The sequence below is a fragment of the Venturia canescens genome, chromosome 4 (assembly GCF_019457755.1).
Source record: "Venturia canescens isolate UGA chromosome 4, ASM1945775v1, whole genome shotgun sequence".
Lineage (NCBI taxonomy): Eukaryota > Metazoa > Arthropoda > Insecta > Hymenoptera > Ichneumonidae > Venturia > Venturia canescens.
Window position 1 is genome coordinate 10,266,851 of NC_057424.1, and position 20,537 is coordinate 10,287,387.

A 20,537-nucleotide genomic window follows, 5' to 3' on the forward strand; every position below is an offset into this window, starting at 1 on the left:
TTGTATTTCCATCTGTATATAGCATCTCTATAGTCACGTTTGTATATTTCTTTACATACCTTTATCATCACAAATGGCTTCAAGCAACCTTTCGGCTAGGGGAGCAAGAAAAAGACATTTTTTTCCCAAAAAAATCATGATAGTATTATAAATAAAGAGTCTTACAAATAAAGGTGAAATCAAAATAGAAACAAAAACTATTCGATGAGGGCAAAACAAAATAATAGCGCCTTCGTGAATTCCGGGAGCGAAGGTACGAGGCTTGCAAAAATGCAAAAATAAATCAGTGCTCGCATGCCCGAGTGCGGACGGGGCTCGCTTTTCATATGCGTCGTAGGGCGGATATATGAGCTTATAATAATAATAATAATTTATTTTAATGAGCTTATAATAATTTACTCTAGATTCCAAAACTGCCCTTCAATTTTCTGTACGAGCAATAGGTTGGCAATAGATGCGGAAATATCGGTGGTTGAAGGGAAAAGGATGCTTTTTGATTCAAAATTCGATATCTCAAGCTAAATAAATAGGCTATTTGACCCACGTATTGGCTTAGCTTGACATTTTTTTTTTTTCATGCTCGTGGACCAAAAAAAAGTCAATGAAAATTTTCGAATTTTTTTCTCTTGAAATTCTCCAAAATTTCGTGACAACAGCAGTTCCAAATTTTTTTTTGCTAAAAGATCTGAAAAGAAGAACCTTCAAGCTACAAAATGCTTTTTTTTTATCGTCTCTACGACCATTTCTCACTGAAATACAGCCCGTCAAAAAACACCGAAAAATTTGGAAATTTTTTTGTTTCTTTAATTTGCCCCTATTGTAGTATCGCAAAGTATTATGAAAACACTGCACTGTTTCAGATTTCGTCGACCCCCGATTGCGTTGAAAATTTCTCCCCTACCCCTACCTTCGGACAATCTCCACCCTACCATAATGATGGACGGTACCTAACATCCACGTGATCCGAACAAACGCTCCATCAACCTGAAGTCCTTTCGAGTCATAGGCTCTCGCTCGCATTTACGTGCCTCGCTTTCTCACGCCTTTCCAGGCATTACGCTCTACTAGAGCACAAGCGTCATTACGCCTTTCTGACTCTCACTTCGCTCAATACGAGCACGACTTCGAAGCTTCTTCACCCAACTATACACGTATATCGCTGTCACTGGGGGGAGAGTACTGTGGGCTCCCCCGAAGCTTCTCATCACCGCCACTACGCGGTAAATCCGTCGAACAGTTTCTCGTAAGCGGATGGTTAGGTCTGCGTTTCAATATAATACGCAAGGACAATCATCGAAGGCACATTGAATGGGGTCCGATTTTTATTATCGCTACCATAGACGTCGCCTACGTTTATCGTAGCCTCGCTTTCTCACGTTAATCGTATCACATTTATAAAGAATATTGTTCACCGAATTTTATTAAATTCTTATCATTTTGAAATTTTTGATGTATTTAACATGGTTTAGCATGGCAACATTGTATCGTCGGTAGCCACCCTCCTTAAAAAAAATAAATTTTTTCCTAAGATGAAAAAGATTTATCTTAAAAAATGTGAGAAGAAAGAAAAATCGCCCTCAGTGCGGAAAGCTATAAGAGCGAAAATGATGCCATGATGTTCCCAACGCATAACAGCTATGAGAGCAAAAAGGACGTCCTATGTCCCCAGCAGCACATAACAGCTGTAAGAGCAGAAAGGATGCCATGATGTCCCCAGCACATAACAGCTGTAAGAGCAGAAAGGATGCCATGATGACCCCGCATATAAGCCTACGGGAGGAAGTGAGGGCGAGAGTAAAACGCGCCACTAACGCCGGCACATTTCAGAACTAACGCTGGGGACATGTCCCCACTAAAGTCGGCAACATAAGATTCTTATGGACTACTCTTCTATGTATGTATACGTCTGAATTCGTTGCTTCAAGTAATGGATCGGTTACTCATCATCCCCCTCCAAATTTCGAAAGTTAAATTTTTCTACATCGTTTGTTCAATCGGAACAAAAAAAAGTTTTAGTCTGACTAAATAAAAAGGGCTTGAATGGGGCGAAACAGTAGGAAAGTTTTCGCTTTCGAAATTTTTGTCGTTCGCAGCGTTATATATATTCACGTAGACTGTGTGACCACCTCGAATTTTTGGAAGGAACATTTTTTATACGGTCATATAACATAAAATAAAGTTGTGGCCCATATATATTTTCCGCGTTGCAGAGAAGAGAACAGAACGAAGATATAGGTGGAAATTTTTCGTTATTTTTGTTCGTCCCATTGTTGCATTCTTCGGTGTCTCGAAAATCGAAACTGCAGTGACCTCAATTTTTAATTGCTTTTGCTGTGATAATTCTGCTGCGATTTAGAAGAACCTCGCTATTTAAGTACATACCGATGCATCAACGACGATTGAGCCGATGATACGAGCTCAAATTTTTTAGTCGCAATGTTTTTGTTTTTCCCTTCACGTGCTGGAGTTGAATGAGATTCCGTGGAAAGTGATAATCGAATATTTGAGCTGAAATTTGATACGAAAGTTGTTTCGGCCGAATCTTACTGATTTATCATGTCTCAAAATCAATGTTTTTGTACACGTTTTTTTATACAATTACAAACAATGGCGACCTTCCGTCTGACACGTTCTTATTTACTAATCCAGCTAAACCAAATTATACGTGCGAGCGAAACCGACGACAGTAAAAGCCGAACGATAAGTATACTTACGATTTAACACGCTGCCACGTAATTATTTCGTGATTATTCCACTCTCACGTTATTTTATCTGCATTACAATGAGTAAAAAAAATGCTAAGAGCATATTTGGGACCGATTTTAAATTGTAAAAAAGCACGTTTCGTCACTCGAATAAATCGTAATGATGAGCTATTTAATTCGTATCCACTTTTCAACGCGGAAAAATCGCTCTTTTTTGAAAATCCCATTTTCCCCCAAATCTCTGTTGGCTACGCGAGCAAAACGAGATTACACCTGGGGTGTTAAAAGACGAAAACAAAATGAGTATTTGAGCGACTCGACACTTTAAATGAAAAAAGCATATTTTGTCATTTTAACGGAAAAATTAAGGACTGCGTTTCTCGTTGTTTTTATTTATAGGCGCCCTTCCGGTTTTTTTTTTTTTTTTTTTTAATGTTCTCAAGGACAAATCCGGAAGAGACGATTATATTTTTGGTGATAAAAATGAAAAATCGATTTGATTTTTGGCATTTCTTATATTTTTATGAAAATCTACATCGTCATAAACGAAATGATCAGCTTCCAAGCTGACAACGATTCAAGAATCGTATATAGCCATATTTTTTGTAAATAACTGACTTGTTCGAACCGGGAATACAACGAGTCTTGTAAACAGGAAATGTGCACATTTATTGCTGGGTGAATTCGTTATAATTATAAAAAGTATAGCTTCGGCGAGCCTCGGACCAGCAGACGACAGAGCTGTCGATGCACCGTCCCGAGACTCTACCGAGTCTCTTGGTCGTGGAAAAATTGAACTACAATGGACGTGGGAAATAAAAAAAATGGCGCAAAACTGTACTTGAGCGACATTTTTAAGCGATAGCGTAACTGAGAAAAAAATTGTTCCGTAAAACAGCACATTTAGAGATACAATCTTGACTTTTGATTCGGCTGGTCGGAAAGATCGATGGGAAATAAAATCATCGATTAGTCGAGGTAAAAAATTCAATGTTTTTTCAAACTCTCCCTTCAAGAAATCACTTTTCATTTAGTTTCTAACGTTAAATACTGTGGCAGTGAATACTAAATTTTCCCTCAGGAAGGAATGGAGTATTACTAAATAGGATTCGCTCAACGGAGCCGTCCGACAGTTGTCAAAATATTTGAAAAATGGTAATTTTTCAATGGAAGAAAATCTATCCCAAACACGAAATTAATCTCTACCGTAGTAAATACTTCACTTTGGCCAGTAGCTGACGTAACAATGCTTTCGACAGACGCGACGCACAAAGTTCGATTGTCATGTTGCAATATTCTATCGATAAAAAATTCCGTTTACGATCGCTTGTCAGTTAATTTGTGAAACATTAATTACAACAAAAAATTGGACTCATATCAAATGAACGTTTTCATTGCGGACAGAATTTCCTTGATGCATCGACGATCGAGCTACCTCGAAAAGCGATGGGTCCGTGTAGATCGGCTCGCTGGGGTCGAAACCGTTTCTTCGACTCGTTCCCTCGAGCCTCATTGCAGCTTCCAATGCTCCGGATGGCATGCGATGCATGACATTACCCAGCGACGACCTGTGGGACAGTTTCACCTTGTTCATTACTTTCGCTCATTTTTCAAGATTTTTTCAATGATTTTTATTCTCTTCTCGTCGATTACAGAGAAAAATGAGAGCACTCACGAATTTTGGAAGGGCTTTTGTAGGCCGGATCGCATGAACGAAAAATTATTAGCTCGAGTGCTGCACGTTCCAACCGGGCTGCTGCTATGGGTCGCCGTCATCTTGTCAACTATTCTGTTCTTCCGCATTATCGAATATCCATATTTTCTGAAATAAACATTCACGCAGTTAGAGGAATCGAGATATTGCCGCGAACATATGAAAACAGGAAAGAGAAGATAGCAATGGAAGAATGTTGGGAGATGGGGGACACACGAATGGAAATAAAAGAAACATGGGCGAGGATGAGGTGTGGGAATTTAGGAAGGGAAAGGCCCAAAGGGTACAGGGAAAGCAAATGCCGAAAATGTGAGAGGGAAGAGGAAACTTTAGCACACATTTGCGAGTGCAGCGAAATAAAAGCGGACATGAGGAAGGCAGAGGTAGAAGGACTAGAAAGATCGCTGGAGAAAACAGTAGGAGAAGGAGTGGAAGAGGTAATAAATAGAGCGCTAACAGGAAAAATGGGTAAAGAGCTGTGTGAGTATGTGAGAGGATACGAATGGATGACGAGGAAAAATGTAAGTGAAAAGAATAATTGAAGAAAAGATAAGGAAAGGAAAAAGAAAGATATCTACTAAGTAAGCGAGGACTTTTGTAAATCGGGGGGGGGGGGGGGGAGGGGGGATTATATAAAAGCCCTTAAGGGTATACTTGGAAATAAACTGCTAATACTACTACAGCTGTTATTGACAGAATTTTTTACGCGCGTTCATGTTGTAATTTTTTACCTATAAATCAGTAGAGAAAGCATAACAACTGATGTGAGAAGTACGACGAGTCCAACAACCGACGTGACGAGTCCGTAATATTCGTTCGGCGTAATACAAACGGTCTCGGGAATCGCTACACGTTTTTCGATGACATTTTCTTCGTACATTTCCATCCTTGAGTCTAGTACCTAGTGTAAAAGAAAAATCGAGTTTATAACATAAGCGTGGTTCAAAATGATTCGAGAGGAGCATCAGAAGACGAAGATTTTGTCATGTGAATTTCATTCTGTTATTTTCAATATTCGATTTTTCGCATGGTTTAATATTTCTTGTGTCGAAGGTAAACTTCGAAGTTATTTACCTCGATCATTTCCCGCACTCGTTCTTCCTCGCCCTCTTCGTCTCCTTCGACCGTGTTCTCCGAAGCATCGCTGGTATTGTTTTTCAAGCTCAATTTTTTAAGTTTTTCAATGTTTTCCTCACTCGTATCAGTTTCGTTGAGTGCCGATCTTCGTCTGCGTTTTCCGAAAGAAGGTTCGCTCCTTCCAGCGCCTCCGGAACAGTAAGCAGGCTGACATCCGTCTCTGCAGGACCTTACTGTGGCTTCGAACACGAGGAAATTCGATTCTGGTATTTTGAAGGCGTTGAAACGGGCCTCCAGACTGTCGCCATCTCTCAGACGATCCAGACCAGGGAACACATAGTTGTCGACGGGGCAGCTAGTGAGAAAGAGCCAAAGTTCCAAAATGCAAATTTGTTTTTTTCATTTTTCGTATTTTCAAATGAAAAGATTTCACGTAACAGCAAAAAATGTGACGTCACATGACGATTCGAAAGTTGGAGAGATAAAAATTGCATGAACAATGATTCGAGTACTGACAAGCTGTGAAAATTTTGCGATCTTTACCCGTAACGATCGATCAGCTGAACGCTCCGTCCGGAGTATGGGTCTCGGGCGATGACGTTCGTGGCGAAGATGTCAGTGGCGTAGTTATACCTGAAAAAAATCGTTTTTCATATCTGTAGGAAACGTGTTCGCAAACGTTGGTCCAAAATTCAAAAGAACTTACCCATCTTGAGCCTCGAGCCTGAAGGTCAACGGATCACCAACAGCGATCGTTGTCGTTGGTCTGCCTTGGTACAGAATCATCAAACGCACTCTGGAGCTCAGGGTGTTCTCAGCTGGGAGATACTCGATCGGTATCGGCGAACCGGATCTGCTGAATTTTTACAGAATTCTATTAGAACTTGAGTTCACAATAACGCATCGAATTTATCAGCAAACTCATTTTTTTCAATCCAAATATCAATCTCCAGCTCACTCGACTTTGATCTTGCCTTGAATTTTTTTTAAATTCAACAGAAAGCAAGAGCCATGGACAACAATTTTTAACTCTGATGAAATATACTCAAAAATAAAAATCGAAATTCGAATCAAATCTGTTTCCAACCCGGAAAACAGGGACTGTAGATTAAAAGTTTTGATGTAATCAACAAATTTGACTCCCAATTGCCCGGAACACAGCACAAAGGTGCATTCGAGTGAAATTAAACTGGCGTACCCCGCACCGATGTAGCCGGAAGTGACGACAGCTTCCCCGGGTCCCCGGAACAAGCACGTCAGATTGAACCGTTTGTCTCTTCCGGTCTGAACGTAATCGGAAAATTGGACAACCACGATGTTCGTCATTGTATCTCCGTACTGGAAAATCCGTGAAATAGTTTTCGTTATTCATGCAATTGGTCGTCTCTAAATAATTGATTATTTAAAATTGATTGGGTTGTTTTGTTTTGTTTGGGTTAAAATTAAAATTGATTAATTAAAATAATTGACATTCCATGGACGATTCGACTGGCCCGAACCCAGAGGAATGGCTTCTAGTTCAATGCAACGATGATTCTGGCTGATGAAGAAAGCTCTGTCTCACCCTTTGCGTACCGCACTCCGGATAACCTTGAGCCCCGCTGATCCGTAAAACGTTGACAGTGCCGCCGTTTCCCCGGAAGAAACAGCGATCGTAATAGCCGTAAGTATAAATTCGACCGATGAATCCGTCCGGAGTTCTCAACGTGAATTCCATCCCGTCTTCACTGCACACTTGGCTCACTGGCGAAAAAAATTATGGAAAAATTGGATTAATCGTATTTTGATTCCGCGTACGGTAATCGTACACGACTATAATTAACCCGTTACACGGAGAGAATTGAATTTAAATTGAATTTTCTTATAAATTAAATAAAATTTATTGTTCCAAGTAGGAACTTTTACCGGAGTATTTAGAAAATTTTGACGTTCTACAGTGCGTTACAGGAATGAATACTTTTCGTTAACTTGTCCCCGGAGTCGACTGTATCACAGTAAATTTTAGAGTGAATTTCACGCTAAATATAATCGGTCAAAAATTCAATTGCTTGATTCGATTAAAAAAAATGTGAACATAATTCCGGTGCAGTAATTGACGTTTCGACGATTCGAATGAGTGAACGAATAGAAAATGGACTCAAAAATAAAAATCTCACGCATACAAATAACGAATTTGTCGACAATACAAAAAATTTTGAATGTTTCTGGCTTTCGAGCTGCCGCAGTTATTGTGAAAGTGTGAGAAAAAATCTCGTGAGACGAGCGCCGAAGGGTTTGGATAATAAATAAAATTGGTAAGACGTTTTCTCGGTGCTTTTGATCGAGCAGATTTTCTGGCAGGAGAAACCAAGATCTCACCATCGAGACACTCCCCATCGGCGCCTTGTCTCCCGTTGTTTCTTTCATAAAAATCATAGTCGGATCCGGTATCATAATAGACGGGATTGCCCATGTCCATATCCCGGGAGTCGCGATCGCTGAGTTCGCAGTTGTCCCGTTCGGCGCCGAAGGGTGCGGCGTAGGGTCGATAATTGAACGATCGACAGACGAAGTCCCGAGCATCGGCGCACTCGCGCTCGCAGGCAGGTAAATTCGAGGCGGTCGTGTACCTCCTGACGAAGGGCTTGCGGACCCGGGTTCTCTGGCCGACCTGACGGAAGTTTTCCTGCTCGTCGCACCTCGAGAGAAGAGGAGGTCGGCCGATAATCGGACCTCCAGCGTTGCCGACAGGCCGTGAAACGTAGGGGTCACCGTCGTATCCTCCGTCCAACATGCCAGGGTCGCCGTACGGCCCCGATCCTGGAGCGGCTGCGACCCCGCCAGCAGGCCCGTAACCGAGTGGCCGAACTGCCAACGAGCCTGATCCGCCGTAGTAAGGACGATCGACGTGGCTGCCTTTCGTCCCTCTCGTGTCATCGTCGAATCCACCGGATGGGTACAGACCGTTGCTACCAACGCTGGGATATCTGCGGTGAAAAAAGTTGAAAATTATTTTATGGATTAAAGTAATTTGCACAGGGGATTGATCGTGGAACGGGGGAAACTAAGAAGCAAGTTGCGAACCGTGAATTTTTAAACTTGCAGGAGATTTTAGTTCGTTCGTAGGAAATCGATTCGATTTTCTCATTACAATTTGATAAAACCCTACAAATTTTCGCTCCATCGGACAATGAACTCGATCGCGATCGGTTGAATCGGCATCGAACAAGGACTCTTGCACAGTGTTTTAAAAAAACATAAAAACTCCCGATTGCAAAACTAACTCCTCCACGTAAGAGAATAGCAGTAAACTTTAAAAGGTCTGAAATAAAACAGATGTCGGGATTTTCGTCGGGAGATATTTTGACTTCTTATTCAAGATTCGATCAGAGTCTCCCCCGACGAAAATCCCGACATCTGTTTTATTTCAGACCTTTTAAACTTCATATGGGGAAAGAAATTCGTACATAAATATTAGTTTTCTAAGAGAGTTCGCCACAAATTTTCACCAACTGTGTCCAAGAACACTGTCCGTCGCTGTGGAAAAGACAAGCATAAATTCGTCAAGACAAATGTGACCGTTCCAGAGAAAATTTGCTTCAAAGAAATCCCCCCGTCAGCTGATCGCAGTGAAACTCATATAAGACTTGACGGAAAAATCGCTCAATCGATCTCAAGTCAAATAACGCAATCCGAGTAAACAGTTCAGGACCAACCTGTCTCGAGTCGGATACAAATCCTTATCGGGATATCTGTCAACGTGCGGATACCTCGCAGGAGCTATGCCGCTGACGCCGGGGACAGGGTACCGGTTGACAGGATCGAGATCAGACGGTGGGAGTGGATAGCGATTGGTGTTGACGTAGGGATCGTCTCTGACGGGATACCGATCGATCGGTGGGTAGCGATTCGCCGGTCCTGCCGGATAGCGGTGCGAGATCGGCGGATACCGACTCGGTCCGGCACCACCCACGGGATAGTGGTCCCCGCCGAGCGGATAGCGATCGAGTGGTGGGACGCGGACGGGATACCGACCTGCGGGAGTGCCTCCGAGGGGGTAACGCTCTCCGCTTACAGGGTACCGATCTCCACCGATCGGGTATCGATCGCTCGTCGGATAACGATCCCCACCGATTGGATAGCGATCCCCGCTCATTGGGTACCGATCGCTCGCTGGATATCGATCTCCATTGATCAGGTAGCGATCCCCGTTTGTTGGATTTGCTGGGTAGCGATCGGGTCGGTCCGGGTAGCGGTCAGGTCGGTCCGGATAGCGGTCAGGTCGGTCCGGGTACCGATCAGGTCGGTCCGGGTACCGATCAGGTCGGTCCGGATAGCGGTCAGGTCGGTCCGGGTACCGATCTGGTCTCGTGCCTGGCAATCGATCTGGTCTCTCCGGATAACGATCATCCATTCCTCCCGAGGGATACTTGTTCGGGTACCGGTCATCGGGGTATTGATCTGGAAACCGATCGCTCGAGCCGCCACCGTAACCCTTGTCATAGTCGTCCGGATAACCTGTAAAACACCCCGAGAAAGTGAATTTTACAATCGACGGACTAAATACTCGATCATGGCATCAACGGCGATGAATTTTTATTGATATTTTACCCGGTCTTCCCACGGGTGGTCCGTAGTTCGTGCCCTGGCCCAGGGGATCGGGTCTGTACGCCGCTGGGTCTCGGTTGCCATCCAAATATTGATCTAAATGAGAATCGTAGTGGAACGTGAGCTTGAATCTTGGCCAAATTTTTATTCAACGCTAGCTTTCGATGTTTTTTTTTTGTAAATTCAATCTCAGCGCGAAATACTCGGCAGTATCGAGTGCTGCCGCGTTCATAGACATTTATTTGGAGTGCCAATGAAATGCGACGAAAGTGTACTCACGCATGAGATTCTCGTAATAGTCGTAATCCGCGTCGTAAATAATTCGGTGTCCATCACGTTGGTTGAAACGACTCAACCGGCAGGTGTGATAGTGCTCGGAATAGACGGCACTCCGACATTGAAAGCTCGTCTGTCTGAGACACTCGTCCAAACACTCGCTCAAACTTCGGCCTGTGATCTCCGAATGGAATTCACCGCTCAAGCGGGAATTGCGGTAACGTTGGAACGCTGTATCCGGGCGACGACCGTCCGCGTAGTGATGGGGACTCGCACTGTTGTCCGGATACTCCGAGCCTCGTGCTAATAAAGTTTGTTCTACTTTTTATAAGCGAGTTGATATTGCGGGATTAACGCTTCTGGGGATCGATCGTTCGGGTACGTTGCACGCGAAGCCGAATGCAAAGTCGAGCAAAGAATTCTGGAGCCCCCAAACTCGATGAGGTAGGTCATGCCCGAAAGATCGTATTTCGTGGGTGTCTAAATTACATCGATTTTTACTCCCTAATTAAAGATACAATCATTTTCAATTAATGTCGGAGTTATTAATTCGAAATTGTAAATACATTTTGTCAATTCATCTTTTGGCGAATGAAATTCAAGCCAATTATTAACGATGTACGGTACAAAAGTCTAAATAATTAGAAATTTATCGAATTTAGTGATAATGCTCGTCAACATCGAGCGCGAAATCACAATTTTTTTCAATATTTTCTTCTGCTTAGTTATCGATTAAGGAGTTTCGGTACAGAAGTCTAAATATTAAGGAATTGAACAAATTTGGTGATAACGTTCTTCAACATCGAGTGCGAAAACACAAATTTTTTCAAAATTTTCTTCTACTTAATTATCGAGTAATTACGCATTAAGGAGGTTCCTCCACGAGACAGTTAAATTAGGAAATCATTTAAATTTGGCATACGTATTGTTTAACATATGAACAACACCTCTACAAAATTTTAACAAGTTTCACCATCCCGAACCCGAGATATATGTAATTGAAGTTGACTCAATTAACACGTAACATATGGACCATGCATAGGCAAACAGCACATTATTAATTCTACCGCTAGTACTAAAATTAGGAAGTTTACAAAAAACGAGGAGGAGCTAGAGCAGGATATCACAGATATTGTGAAAAAAAATCAAGGTGATCGACCATCTAGTTTGACAGATATAGTCTCGAGAAGTACGAAGGTTTAGGCTGCATACGATATATTTTGCAAGCGAACAAGCGAATGTCGTCTGTATGGGCAATCTTTTCTGTGTGTTGAAGCGTAGCCCGGATAGTTCCGTCAAAAAATTTATTCGCGACGTCAGATCAAAAATACCTTTAGAATAAATTTTACGAAAGCAAATGATATTTGTACTATATCTGCTGGCACCGAGTACGTATATATAGGGTCATTACAAAGTTATTGATTACGATCCGAACGAATTATCAACCCTTTTAATATGCAGACGGTACATAACTTTTGATTGGGGTTGTCGTAGGGGATCGACCTTAAAGCAGATTTGGAAACGCTATGCTTATACACGTGAACTTTAGTGATCAATTGCTCGCGAGTTATGTGGGCAGAAAAATCTAAAAAAATGTATATTTTTTTATATCCTTTTAAGGAGGGTGGATCGCGACGATACGATGTTGCCATGCTAAACCATGTTAAATACATAAAAAATTTCAAAATGATAAGAATTTCATAAAATTTGGTAAATGTATTCTTTAAAAGGATATAAAAAATAGAAATTTTTTTAGATTTTTCTACCACGTAGCTCTCGAGTAATCGAACACTAAAGTTCACGTGTATAAGCATAGAGTTTACACAAATACAGTTGTACATCTCGCGCATAAGAAGTTCGACTTAACGCTCAATTATGCGACAACCATGTTGTAAAAACATTTGAAAAAAATTGTATTCGTATACTTGATGCCAAAGAATATCACGAAATTTGATGAAGTTCTGATTATTTTTATTTCGTGATCAACCCTCCTTAATTCGTTGCATGGAAAGATAAACGATTTTTTGGGCATAGTCCCTGCTGCGAGCCTGTGTATTTTTCTTCATATTTAAACACGTTAATCTCAATAACGAATGAGACGAATCCTTTAAAAATTGGAAGTAAGTCTATCCATTTAAACTCTGCACAAATTTCAAGAGTTCCTTAAGAAAATCGTTTCGTGGATGAACTAACTTAAAGCACGGAAAAAAGGGCTTCCGCGACTCGATCGAACGAGGCGATTCACGTCGAAAAAGTTTTTATAATCGTTGGAAACATTATCCATACAAAAAGTATGAAAAAACGTTAAGGAACTTACGGTTGTCGAGACAAACGAGATCGTAAAAGTGGTAACTCGGGCTACTGCTAATGCCGATGTCGTCTTTCTGCGACACCGAATCCTCTTCCGAAATGACGCATTGGCGTGTCTGCTCGTCGAACTCGACGCTCCGGCAGAAGTATTTATCAGCCCGAAGACAGAGCGCTTGACACTCGTCGAGGGTCAAATTCGTGTATATGTCGACTTCGAACGGCCCTCGTAGACGCTTGTTTTCTTCTTTGACGAACACGGCGAGCCCGTCGCAACGTCGTTCCGCTGTTTTTAAAAACGATTCAAATTTCAATCTTTTTTCTCTTTCAATTTTATCACTTTTTTCACGATTTTGGCAAATAATCTACCGTTGAGACAAGTGTTTTCGAGGTAATCGGAATTAGGGTCATCCTCCAAGAGCTCCGGGTGTGTTCGTCTCGTGAACCGACTCAGAAGGCAGCTTCTCGCCGAGGCGTCGTACGTCGCGGAGCGACAGACGAAACTGAACTCGTTCAGGCAACTGCAACATTTTATGACGCTTCGTTTCAGCACTTTTCAAAACTGCGGCAGCACAAATCGTTTTTATTTTACCGATCCTCGCAGACGGTCCTGTTCGCGGCGCTCACTTCCTTCACATCGGTCATCGGTAACTTCAGCTTTTTTCTCGGGTGTCTCTCAAACACGTATCTCCGATTGGGACAGTCCCGCTCGATTCTGTTCGCTGTCAAGTCCAAACAAAACGGCTTTTTAATTGACAATATTTTTACAAACGTTTGCCATTTTTGGAAGAAGCGAAACATTATTTTTTCAGTCACTCAGAATTCATCGTTTCCATCGATAAAAATCTGACAGCGGTGAGCGGGGAATAAACGGGGGCGCCTTGGGAAAAATTGTAAGAAATCTTGCCCATTGCTTTATCCGAATGGCAATTTTTTGCAATTTTCAAAAAAAAATATCTCTTCGTCAAAGCCCTTAAAAATTTGTGGATATTTTTTCCCACTTCAAACCAATGTAAGTAAAAGAAAAGGAAAGGGAAAAAGAAAATATTAAAAAATGAGAAATTTTGAAAGAATTTTACTGTTTTTTCACTTTTCGAAAAATATGGGAAACTGAAAGGAGAACAAATAAAATTTCGTCGTTTTTGGTACACCCTTTACCGGAGACTCAAAATTTGGCCTTCAATAAAACACTGTAAATTGTAAAATCAGGAGGAATTTAAAAAAAAATCGAAGCTGGGGAATCAAAATCTGTTGAAAGGAATTCGACGACGTTTTGACAGGAAAAAGTAAAAAAGTGTATAAAAGAAATGGAAAAAAATATAATTTGATCGATCACTGCGATAAAATATCAAGAAATGAGAAATTTTGAAGGAATTTTACTGTTTTTTCACTTTTTGAAAAATATGGGAAACTGAAAGAAGAATAAAAAAATTTCGTCATTTTTGATGCACCCTCGTCAAATCGGGACGAATTTTAAAAAAAAATCGAAGCTGGGGATTCAAAATCTGTTGAAAGGAATTCGACGACGTTTTGACAGGAAAAAGTAAAAAAGTATAAAAAAATGGGAAAAAATATAACTTGCTCGATCACCGCGATAAAGTGACTTACATGTTAAACAAATTTCGGTGAAGTGAACGCTGTTCGGAACGAGCATGAGATTGCCGATGCCCTCGGGTTGTGCCTGTTCCCGGGTGAGGTAGCACGTGCTTTCCTCGTACTCGGCAGCACCGCTGAACGAGGCGATTCTACTGCCGGGCTGGAAGTCGAAACTGGTGCAGGGCCGAACGAGATTGTTGGCGGTTGTTCTGTCCCGCAAACAGAGATCCTGGCATTTTTCCAGCACTCGAAACGGCGGGGCCGAATCTCGGACCTCCAAAATTCCAAGTTTTTCAAACCGAAATTTCAGCCGAAATGCATCATTTTTTTTCTTCACTTACCACTTCATCGTCGAATCCCTGCAACTGCTGATCGGGCAATCTCTCGTAAACGGTTCTTCCCGTCCCTCCGTTACACGCTATTTGGGCTATGAAGAGAATCGAAGTTGTTCAACGTTTAATTATTCATTGAATGAACGAAAAGCTTTTCATTTCCTCTCGACGTAAAATTTATTGTCGTCCGTCATGAATTCGAATAAAATTTCAATCGATTCTCTGTTCGTTCAAGCGATTTTTTAAATGATAAATCAAGTTTTTGTTCCGTCGACCAAACACTGATTCCGAGGCGACAGATTTTTGCTAAAATAAAATGATTTCAAGCTAAAGTGTTAAAGTTCGAATAACTTTTTCATTCGATACGATCTCGCGATGATAAAAATTAAAGATAAAATCCACGAGTTTCATCAACGGATGCCAAATAATTTTTTAACACAAACAATTTCATGATTAATCTTAACGAGCCAAAGTCCGCGATTACGATCAGCGGGTGCACACCGGAAGTGGCGGCTCCGAGTTGGCTCGACTCGAGTCACGTCACATAGAAAAAAATCATCGATAGAAAAGATAAATAATTGAGTACGCACATAATCGTCGACTTACCGTTTGCGAGCATTTTCAAAATAGTGAGGACCGTTATAGCTTGAACCATACTGAACATGTTATGAATCCTTTTCATTTTGAGCACAGGATGCACCGCGCACTATCGGGTGGTCATACCACTTGACCAGTGTTTCTGAAACCCCACCATTGTGCAAAATTCTTCAATTATATCGAATTAGTCAAATAACAAAACAAGAGGAAGAAAAAAGTTTTTTTATAGTGCTAGTTTTTCGTACAACTGCAGAATTGTTCTGTCGTTAAATTCAAACTGTGCGGAACCTTTCCGCAGAGAGACTGAAACCGTTTCTGTCAGGATGGAACGAAAAGGGCAATCGAAGGATTGACCAATCGTACACGCGCGGTATACCTGAGCTATCCCCATCCGATCAGAAACTACCATTTTTTCAGTCACTGTGTTTGCCTCTGAGTGTACTGAAAATTTCCACCATTTCGTTTGATCGATTCACACGTCAAAATTCAATCCGACTCGATTTTTATCAACAAAATGTTACATAGAGATCATTATTTTTACAGAGAAACTCAAAAAATTCCGAAAGTAAACTCAATTGAAAAAAAAAACAACTGAAAAATCTTTTCCGTTTTGCTAATTTTCATCGGTATCGAATGAAGGCTTGCAGTACTTTCCAATCGTATGTTCAAGCTTTTTTCGAGGGGTGCCGACAAAATACTTTTCATCCGTCCACATTCTTATGTATGTATTTTGTGTCGAACATAATTTTGTAGTTTTTCATTTAAAAAATGACTTAAAATGATTTTGTATTTCTCAACTTTTGAAAATTCCGTTAAAACTCTTTTTATTTGTATACAAAATTAGACACGCAGCCACCGCTCATTTTCTTTGCTTTAAAAAAACACCTTCGAATCGACGATGCAACAAAAAACTTAACCTCATTCCCTCACGTTTTCGTAAGAATATCGGAATTCGGTAAAACAAGGAACAAAAAGTTTGAATAATTTGTGATAATCCCGAGAAAGGTTAATCGTCGATTGTCGATTACTTTGATCAGTACGGAAATTCGTGCCATTTCCAGGCGGTTTGCGAGGTGAGAAAAATGTCGCAATTGATGTGATTTGTGGATCGGGTTAATAACTCGTCACGTTAGTTGGGGTCTGTGGAGGCGCCACGAGCGCGTACGTGTCGCGAGTCGCGACGCCGATGGGGAGCATCCAGTGATGGATGCGAGTCTGGAAGTTGGAACTACGCTCGGGTGGTCTTGCGGGCGTGTGTAGTTAACATATGCATCCGTATTTGACTCGTTTTTATTTTTTAAGGGCAACAGAACGTCGTGTATGTGTGTGCGTGTGTGTGAGTTCACACAGCGATAATACCTGCCGTTGAAAATGTTCAGGGTGAGTGCTCATTTGGAATCCCATAACCCTCTTGTTCCGAAGCTCGTACACGGTGGACAATGTACCAACTACGAATCTCGAACAACAATGTACGTCCGGCTTTCCGGTCGTCGTCGAATCGGTCTCGCATGCTTTTTGCTCGAGCGTATGACTCATCCCGTAGAAATTCATCCCGAAAATCTCGTTTGTTTCAATCTTTTTTTATCACGAAATGACTTCGGATGAAGCGATTTTACGAAAATGTGTGAAAACGAACTGCAGCTCCGTGACTGAATTCGAGAATCTTTTCGAACTGAAAATCCTTTTTCATTGTTATTGAATCTCGATATCTTTCGAACTTTCGATGATTTAAACTCAAGTAATGACAATTGAAGGAGAAAAAGATGGTGATCGACAAGCTAATTCTGAACAGTGGCATCGAAAGGCGTCGCGGGAACCTGAATATTGTTAAGACGATGAGAAATTTCGTTGACGATGCAGACGCAACTTATCGGACGTTTTTATAGGGATGACGTTAAATGGTAACTCGGTTGATACGTAGGAAAAGTGACCAACCGGAGCAAAGTAAAACAGTGCATGACATAAAAGAAGGAAAGAATTTCCAGGAGGTTTTACGTTTTGAAAAAAATAGGATAAACTCGAAGTTTCAAAAACCCCGATGAGAGTCTCTCGAAGGAATGAATTCAAAGATCGATCTTGAATTTTCGAAATTTCGAGATACGAACCGCTGCTAAGAGAAGCGAAAGTGGTTCGCACGATTAATTTCTCCAGAGAAAAAGAGTCTGCCACCAACGCGAATGACAGTGAGTTATTGAGCAAGGGTGCAAAACAGCAAGTGACTAAAAGTGACAGTTGATGCGTGCGAATCGATAAGCTTACCCTGTGTTAGAACGCTGTAGGATAATCCGACGTAACGAGGCAAAATGTTGTCCGACTAATCGCCGTTGGATTCCCATCCGTTTTGAGTAACCGGGTAAAGTTTTTTGGGGAGAAAAATCCCGAGGTTCGAATCAGTGGTTTTTCTCCGGTTTTCAAAAAATAAATATGGGTGTGCGATTGGGGCTGGCGAACGCACGACCAGACCGAATCACACCTGTAATCAAACTGAGGTTGAAAAACGGTGTGAACAGTAATGATAGGGAAAGAGCATTTGTTGCTCGTGTCCGGTGCTCGACACCGAGAGAGCCGGAGTGAGAAAAAGAGAGAAAGAGAGCGTTGGGGTTTGTCGATTCAAATGGAATTTTCATTGGGTGGAAAGAGTGCAGATGTAAATTTGACGAAACAGGCGTTGCGGGGGGGCCACCCGAGAGGCTCCCCTCCCTCAAAACCGAAAAGGTGCAACATGCCCGTAGCGTCACCGTCCTCCCGTTTTACCAGGCTCTAATACACGCCAAGTGCTGCCAGGGGAGGGAGACGGCTTTGGCAATAGGAATAACTTTGCGTAGAGAACAAAAAACTCGATCGCGTTGCCGCTGGCCTTGCTTCCACCAGCGGAAGTACGTAGCGCTCATTGTTTTCAGCTTCCGCAGAGCATCCGGGAAAACGTCAAGAGCGATCGCCGAACAAGAGTTCGAGATGTACAGATATACGTTTGTGTACATTTTGTGCTCGCTACCGCGATGGACGCGGTCGACACTAGCTGACGAAATATCCCGCAGGGGGGCATCTCTCACGCTCCGACGGAATCATGGGTTACAGACTTCGAGCGAGCAGCCTCGTTCCCCTTTTTATCTTCTACTATTTTCATTATAATCGCCGACGCGTCGATGGAAATTCAGGGGGGAGAACGAACCGATTGTGTTCGGATGTATCGTTTAATGTAGCAACGGCACGACCACTGTTAAAACGGAACACAATTTCATCTGCGAGATTTTCTAATTGAAAATACACGGCCCCTGCTTTCGCGCACGTGGAGTTTGTTTCTCAGTGTTCGTTTCGATGCCCCGCTTCTCATCACAAAAAGTAGGTCTCACTCTGTAGATTGTTTATTAAACTATGGAAAGCTGTAGAAATGATTTTTATTCAGAACTGTGACCAACACACTGTGGAGATTAAAAATAGTCACAGTGCCCTAATCGGGACAAGTACCGGAAGCACACTATCGTCGGTCAATGAAAAAACATCGCGTCTGATTTTGAGATACGTGTGAAACCACGCGACTTATAAACCCAAAGGGAATCGGCGCGAAGCATCATTTTTTCGCGTGCCTACACAGCATTTGGAAACTGCTTTATTGCGAGTTAATTTCGTCGGAATAAATACACGAAGGCTCATTCCGTTTCGCATTCGTTACAACGGAAAATTGACTTTCGAGAACACCACTGTTTTTGTAAAAACGGTTGCGCCTTCCAATTGTACGTTCGCCCGAGAGCTCCGGGCCCGAAAACCGTTATTTTCGAAACACGATTTTTTCGTGAAGAAAGTGCTAATCAATTGCCTGTTGGCAGAGTTCAACGATGGGTAACGAAGTATGACAACACTGAAATCGAGTCCGTTAACGAAACACGGGTGGAATGCGAGTTATTAATGATCGAGATCTCGCACAAGGGGTTGAAACGTGAAAGCGCGTGAAAATTTACCGGGTGCCGTTGATAAAAACGTCAGCGAACAGGGTTCGCGGGATAATGACGCTGCATTCGTCGACAGTAGTTCGCGAAGAATCCGCACAGATGTCGCCATTTTACGGTCGCACAAGCTTCGTAGTGTCAGGGATCGCCACCAGATGCCTGGAGCCTCGCGAATCGAAAGCTAAAACCTAAAACTTAGCTGTGCAGACTATTTCCATCAGCAGCAATGAATCGATCACGATGAATAAGCTCATTAATTCACAACGCTAAATGGATAAAACTATCAATTAAGTATGCAGAAGCGTACACATTTGAGAATGCTCGATTGATAGCAATCGCTATAATCTGTCTCGTGTGCACCTTATCTCGACACTATATCAAATTAGGTTGAATCGATCGTAACGACTTGACGCGTGTAACCTGCATTTTTCGTCCCGTGTGAAAAAAATATTTGACAAAATCGAACAAAAAGCTTTAAAGTAGCGCGATGCAAACGATACGAGACGCGAGCTCGAGCTGTGACGGAAAAATTTCGACAACGATATAATCTCATATGGGGGGTTCGTTAGTGCAGATCCGAAATCTGTACACGAGACCCGGGGACCGTTGTGCAATCACGGTGAAGTCACTGTCGTCGTCGATCTGCATAGATAAGAGAGAATAATATGTCATTGGGGCAGTCTATTTAGGATCGGAGGCACTTATTAAGTATCAGAGCGATTTCGATGTTGCGCAACGTGTATAAGTGACGGTTGGGACGGACGAGGCTCGGCCATTTTGTTGTGAGCTCGGTAAATTCATTTTATATGCATTTTATGCACGAGCAGCATCAGCAGCAGTATTTAAAGTTGCATCTTTTATCGGAGCTCGAATATACCGACGGGAGCACAGCAGCCCACGCGTTCGCTGACTAGATGACTACGAGAATTGCAACGCAACACGTGTAACCGTTGACGATATGCACATAGCTAGAGTCATATTAGTGCATATAGATATAAAAGCGTAACGACGCGGCTATTCGTTCAATCGTACAAGGTCACGCAAGTGCCACGAGTATAATTACATAAATTAGCTCGTTCCCCGTTGCCCTCTCGCCCCTTCCGCTTTTCTAGCGTTGAAGCTGCTCTCGCGCGGTCGCCGATACGTTCACGAGGGAGCGCGCGGCGCGTTGGCAGAGTTCCCTTCTTTCGTCGTTCATGCACGTTACCAATGGCGCATCAACGAAAAGTGACGCGCGACACTTAACCGTCTCTAGCATGTATTTCTCGCATTAAACGAGCGCATTGCCGTAATCTCTGAGTCACGTATATTCCGTAGCACATTAAAACGGAGCCCCGAATACGGAAGCTCTCTCATGAATAAATAAATATGCATGCACGTATATTTTTCTTTCGCTCAA

General features: G+C 42.2%; 1 protein-coding gene across 4 annotated transcripts; it reads right to left on the reverse strand.

The window, feature by feature from the left end:
• Positions 1-3,200: 3,200 nt before the first annotated feature.
• On the reverse strand, positions 3,201-18,224 carry nompA (no mechanoreceptor potential A). 4 transcript variants are annotated; one of them, XM_043416988.1, is made up of 19 exons: positions 17,451-18,224; positions 15,201-15,333; positions 14,604-14,689; positions 14,275-14,536; positions 13,259-13,388; positions 13,036-13,187; positions 12,677-12,952; positions 10,363-10,677; positions 10,087-10,179; positions 9,192-9,993; positions 7,855-8,462; positions 7,061-7,239; positions 6,695-6,834; positions 6,203-6,349; positions 6,040-6,129; positions 5,494-5,851; positions 5,151-5,320; positions 4,381-4,527; positions 3,201-4,273 (listed from the first exon to the last, which is right to left on the reverse strand). In XM_043416988.1, exons 2-19 carry the CDS (start codon positions 15,274-15,276, stop codon positions 4,078-4,080), a joined length of 4,227 nt encoding a protein of 1,408 aa, XP_043272923.1. In that variant the 5' UTR covers positions 15,277-15,333; positions 17,451-18,224; the 3' UTR covers positions 3,201-4,077. The 4 variants fall into 4 exon arrangements, with proteins under 4 accessions (XP_043272923.1, XP_043272925.1, XP_043272924.1 ...); XM_043416990.1 differs by having other exon boundaries at positions 10,363-10,662; positions 17,451-18,223; XM_043416989.1 differs by having other exon boundaries at positions 6,203-6,352; positions 10,363-10,662; positions 17,451-18,223.
• Positions 18,225-20,537: the final 2,313 nt, after the last annotated feature.